We start from the raw sequence: 6,124 nt of genomic DNA, 5'->3' as shown, positions 1-6,124 counted from the left end.
ATTTTGAATCTAAACTTAACTAATTTACCAAATATAATTATTTGCATTATATTTGATTTTAGGGAATGATCAGTATCTACGTGCGTTTAAAATTTGAATCTTTTAAATTATTTTTCGTTAATTTTTTAATATTTTTGTTAATAATTAATTATTGTGGATTATCTTTCCCATGATTTTAGCGAGCGATCCACTTTTGAATGTATAATTCCAAAATGACAAAAATGAATATTTGAAACTCTTTTTCATTAATTTCTTATTTTTTTATCATAATATTATTGCATTATATAATTTTGAATCTATAATACTTTGGATAAAATATTAAATACTTGAAGTTATTTTTCATTAAGTGAAGGTAAAAATCGGGATAATTAGGGGATATTGAAACCAATTGAATATGTTTAGGGATATATGAAAGAATATAATAATTTTTTGATTTAGTTAATAATTATCATAAGTGGGTGTGTTTACAAATACACTCTAATCGTGATATGTGATATTTTATTTGATTTTTCGATCTCACAAAATACACTGTATTTATATATGGACAATTGTTATCCGTAGAGGAATAATTTCGAATCAAAAAAGTGAGAAAATATTTAATGCAATTAGTTTTGCCATAAACAAATAAAAAACAGTTGTATATAATATAAATAGACATATATCCCATTCCATAATTGAGATTGCATAGAGTTCAGTGAAACATACATTATTTGATATACCACCTCATTTGATATGCCACCTCATATTAGTTTTATCAAATATATATTTATATATATACATTATAAAATTTTGTCAAATAATTGAAGGGTATATTATTTGAAAGTAAAACTTTTCTAAATATAACAAATTAGTGAAATATTTACGGTATGGGTAGCAAAATCTATAAAGTTAACCATTTTTCTAAATATTTCAAATTTGCCCTTCTTCTGTACTATTCTTCAATTTTTTTATTAAGATTTAGGTAATCAAATCTATTCCTTTCTATAGTTTTTCTGGTTTTTTTCTTTCTTTTTTAAGGTGTGTGCATGTCTTACTTCTTTTCTTTTTTTATGTTTAGATTAGGTAACCAAATCTAATGGCGTATGAATCTTGAAAAAATTAGTTAGACATCTAAATTTAGGTAACAAAAACTAAAAGTTGTATAAAGAATATTGAAAAAAATCGTTTATACCAAGTTTTGAAAAAAAATCGTTTAAATTTGAAGTAGCCAAATCTAAAGGATCTACCAAATCTACGCGATCTTGTACCAAATTTTGAATAGATTTGGACCCAAATCTAAATGATCTAAATGATTGTGTAGCCAAATCTAAATATATACCAACTTTTGAAAAAAAAATAGTCCCAAATCTAAACGATGGTATAACTCAATTAAGTAAGCGATCGTGTAACAAATTAAACGATACAATTGAAAACAAATTTATACGGTTGTGTACCAAATTCGTTAACAAATATATTATACGTATTGTTGATGAGACATTTTTGTATTCTACACATTGGACCTTTAGGCTTTTTTCCATTTTCAGAATTGTTCTATACACTATAAATACTCAGCCGTTTCTAATTTATATTTTTGAAAAGATCCATATTTAAAACTCTAATATAATTTTAAAGACAAAAAACTATAATAAATAAAACACATAAATAGAGAAAAAGAAAAACGGAAATAGAAACAAGAGAAAGGAAAGTCTTATCTCCAAGTTATACGGAACGTGTTCCATTATTTTTATTGATAAGCAACACTTACAAAATTATGCTTCAATGCATATATATATATATATACACACATAATGTGTGTTTATTTGTTTATTTTAATTATCTAATTATTAAAGAACATAATCTAATCTGTCCAAAGAAAAAAAAAAAACAGAAAAAAGAGAACAAAATCTCATAATGTTCTATTCAAATCCGTTTATTATGATTTCTTCTTGAAAACCTTAAAGAATATCGACTGTGATGGCATATTGACTGTAATAGCGAACTGTGATTATTAAGGAAAACCAATATCTTATATTGTATAACTCCTCTAGAAAAGAAATAATAGATTGTAATCTCACTTTTTGTGAATCATAATTACAAAAAGTCACATTAAACTAATAAATAAATTCGACCGACACTGTTTCTAAATGTCTCATGTTAAAAATTCAAATTTTCGATTTGACACTTATACCGTATTACAATCAACCTTATTCGTTTTTATTGAATCTAAAAGTATAAGATTATCCACACATATTCTAAAAGTATTATTATCCACATACTTTGTTTATTTTACATGCTCATTTTTTATGTTAAATTTTTCTAGGTTAGAAGAATTTCTTTTAAGAAATTCACCTGACATAAAATTGCTTTCTACTAAAAGCTTAAAATCCTTTTAAGCTAGAATTGAAAATATATATCACGTTGATATATTTATTTAAATTATTGCAAATTCCACACTTTTTGTTTCACAGTATTGTATCGTTATTAAACCTTCTTCTTCTTTCTTCTTTCTTCTTTCTATTATTATTATTATTATTATTATTATTATTATTATTATTATTATTATTATTATTATTATTATTATTATTATTATTATTATTATGTGAGCTAGAGTTAATAACCTAAAATTAAAGACATGACTTAAACATCTATATTGTGTTGAAATCTATAAGTTTATGGGGCAAATATACATACATATATAATAATTATTTAATTAATCTAAGAGAAGAACATGACCAAATCTGATAATCCATTTGCCAAAACCCAAATGATTAAGATTCATATTAGCTAAGCTAAAGCCCAAAAGAGAATAATATATACATATATACAACAAAACTGAGAAGTTTCCAAGGAACCAGAAAGAACATTTTTTAATAAAATATATACAAGCACAGAAACAGATAGTGAGAATTATTACATGAAATCAAGATCTAAGATATTAGCTGTATTATTTTGTTTGTTCTCTCTCTACTGGGAACAAGGAACAACAAACCACATTTCGCAAACACGCTCATTATTTAACTCTACAATTTTGTGTGTTCTAAAATGGGAATCTACAAAAAGCTTCCACTTGTACTTTAATAATTATTATACATTTTGTACTTTGTAAAATTAGCTCTCCACTCTTAAATCCCACTCCCATTACCTTTTCTTGATGTGTGTGTATATATATAAAAATATAGCGAAGTTGAAAGGCACAGTCAAGAAATTGTCTCCAAATACGAAATGGAAAGGCTATCATCAGAATCATAAAATATGGATCTCCATGAAATTAGCCCAACAATGAGACTACAGTCCAATCCACACACATATGTGTCTGTCAAAATTTTATTTTTAGTCCTTTTTCAATTAATGTAAATCATCTTCTTCATGGAAAATTGTTTCTGGCTAATTGTTTCTGGCTAATTTGAAATGATTAAAGACAATCAAGAGTTACATCCTCATTTAAACACCTTGATTAAAAAATATAAATAAATGATTAAAAAATATAAATAAATAAGTAAACTCCTTATGTACTCATATATTTTTGTTTCTAGAAAAAAAAAAAAACTTAACGGAAGGTTTTGAAGGTTTGGTGGATTTCACTATTTTTTTTAGAATAGTTACATTCTCATAGAAATTAGAATTAGAAATTGCTGACATTGTTAAATTTAAATTTAAAGTTTGTTCAGATATAACTTTAAAAGAATGTCAACCTTTTTTTCTAAAAAAAATGGAAACAAAAACTCATTTTTGAATTAAAAATCGAGAATGCATTCCAAGTACACTTGCAAGTTAATTAATCCCATGCATTTTTCTACCTTTGCCTTTACCTTTCCTTTTTAAAGAAAGAAATAGTTTTAGATATACAATAACTTGGTTCCAACAAAAAAGACATACGTATCCTCTCAAAACCACTATTAAAAGTCTAATTATAAAATATAACACTACACACACTAGAAACACACCTCCTAAAAAAAAGATAACAACCCAGTAAACAACCACTTGACAACTTCTCGACTCCATGAAATAAAGCAAAAGAAGAACTTACTACTATATGATCAAAATATAGTATGCTACCCCTGTCGTTGCTATGCTACCCCTGTCGTTGATTAAGCCTTGCTGCGGCTGCCACCGACGCTGCCACCCCTCCCGGGGTGGTAGCCATTGTTGGGGCGTTCCTTATCTCCGCACTTATTACCCTCTCTGCGTCTTCCTTTGTCACCGTCTTATCTCCTGGCAACTTACGTGTCGCATCCTATCAAATTTATCAAACACACTTCAATAATTCGTTAAGGCATTGTCTAAAAAGAAGCAGGTTTGATTGGTAACACGTTCTCTTACAGTTAGAATGTCGCCAAGTGTTGTCTTATCCTCGTTGCGCATGGCTCGAGTGTTGAGGGTGGCAGCCGATTGTGCCTCCGCTCCAATGCCACCTGGGATTATCTTGTTTTCCCCGGTGGCACGAAGCTCGGCCGCTTGGATTGCGGCCGCGTCGCTTTGATCAATCGGCTTGTCTCCGGCACTGACTGCGCTGGCTTCTAAAGCTTCTCCAATGCTGATTGAATCTTTGTCGAGTGTTGCTCCAGGAGATCTCATTGGAACATTTGGCTGGACAAATTGTCCCACAACCTTAAGAAAAAAAAAAAGTGCAACTATCAATCGATATACTTGATTTCTTTTCATCACTAGCTCAAAATTTTTAAATATTTTGGTCAATGTTTGATTACACTTCTTTTCTATTTTAGAAAATGGATTTTCTTTCTTTATTTTTATTTATTTTTATTTTTATATTTTTCTTAGAAATTAAAGCCATTTGCAAGGAATCTATGAAAAAGAAAATGGTAGGTATAAATAATCATCCAACGAGAATCACTTCTCCAAATAATCATCTTAATTTTACTTTTTAAAACTTTTTCAATCTCAGACATCTTAATATTCAATTTAGTTCTTATATTTGTTCACTTTAGTCATTTAATTTTAATATTCAATTTTAGTTTGAGGTTAATTTTTATTCAAAATTGACCAAATAATTATAACAAATTTCATGCGCAAAGAAAAACCCAACATGGGAGTGAAAATGTGAATAAAAAATAAAAAATAAAAAATAATGAATAAAGCTACAATAAAGTACGTAAATTAAGGGCGGGGACTAAATTTAAAATTTATAGATAATTAAAAATTTTAAATTGAATATTTACTAAAATTGAATAAATTATTAAAATTTATGTGCGATTCAAGGACTTAGTAAATATTAATAAATTGAATATATGAAAATATAATGATTAAAATTGAATGAATTCTAAATCAAAATAACTAAATGATATTTTAACCAATAGAATAAAAAAGGTTGAAAATACTACTAAACAAAAAAAAAAAAAAGAAAATCGTTACATAATTCAAATATAATCAAATCAATTGTTAATCGGAGTGGAAGTGCCATAACACTGCAAACCACATCCAATTAAATTTCTTCAGAAGATAACCCAATCAATATGTTAATACACATAATTAAAATCACGTTAATCAAATACTTAAAATTAAAATAAAAATCAAAACCTAAAATTTACCTGCCCGCCCACCGACTCAACCACGAATCGTTGACCGTCAACGACTGTTTCAGTCACATTCACACCTTCGTTTACAGCAACATCGGTCACGTCGGAGTGACCAACAAGCCCAGCACGTTCGTTGAGATTGGCAGCGGACTGCATAACCGCAGCAGGGCCGCCACGAGGAGTCTGGCCGAGGACCATATTCTCAGCGGCCTGCAAGGTGGCAGCATCACGAGGGGCAATGGGCTTGGAGGCCAACTCGCCGGAGACGTCAAAAACGTCGCCGTATTTGATCGGATCCTGGTTATCTTCGGCAGGCCTTTGAGGCTGTGCTTGACTCATTTCTTTTCTTTTTTTTTTTTTTTTTTTTTTTTTTTTGTTTATTGGAAGTAATGATTAATTTAATGAGTTTAGTATAATATATATACACACATGAGAGTGTGAGAGAGGAAAGGGTCTTACAAGTGTTGAAAGGAAAATGAGAAGCTTTTAGAGAATGGTTGGAAGAATTTACATGTGGATATGAGAACTATAAATGGCAACATGGCTAATTGACACTTGGAATTGATGAAGAGGTTAAACCATGGAATAATCTACATGTGTTTGTGTGTGAT

At 28.8% G+C, this 6,124-nt stretch overlaps 1 protein-coding gene across 1 annotated transcript; it reads right to left on the bottom strand.

Annotated features, from left to right (window-relative positions):
* Nucleotides 1-3,738: 3,738 nt before the first annotated feature.
* On the bottom strand, nt 3,739-5,880 carry LOC103492655 (late embryogenesis abundant protein D-34). Its single transcript, XM_008453111.3, has 3 exons — nt 5,526-5,880; nt 4,300-4,587; nt 3,739-4,213 (listed from the first exon to the last, which is right to left on the bottom strand). The coding sequence occupies exons 1-3, from the start codon at nt 5,850-5,852 to the stop codon at nt 4,052-4,054; spliced, it is 777 nt and encodes a 258-aa protein (XP_008451333.1). The 5' UTR covers nt 5,853-5,880; the 3' UTR covers nt 3,739-4,051.
* Nucleotides 5,881-6,124: the final 244 nt, after the last annotated feature.

The sequence above is a fragment of the Cucumis melo genome, chromosome 1 (genome assembly GCF_025177605.1).
Source record: "Cucumis melo cultivar AY chromosome 1, USDA_Cmelo_AY_1.0, whole genome shotgun sequence".
In the NCBI taxonomy this organism is placed as follows: domain Eukaryota; kingdom Viridiplantae; phylum Streptophyta; class Magnoliopsida; order Cucurbitales; family Cucurbitaceae; genus Cucumis; species Cucumis melo.
This window is presented reverse-complemented; position numbering and strand designations above follow the sequence as displayed.

Excerpts from the sequence above, each read along its gene's own strand:
- LOC103492655 (XM_008453111.3), bottom strand. The coding sequence starts at position 5,852 with ATGAGTCAAGCACAGCCTCAAAGGCCTGCCGAAGATAACCAGGATCCG. Across the intron at positions 4,588-5,525 it reads TTGAGTCGGTGGGCGGGCAG|GTTGTGGGACAATTTGTCCA; the intron begins GTAAATTTTAGG and ends TTTTTTCTTAAG. Across the intron at positions 4,214-4,299 it reads CACTTGGCGACATTCTAACT|GATGCGACACGTAAGTTGCC; the intron begins GTAAGAGAACGT and ends TAAATTTGATAG.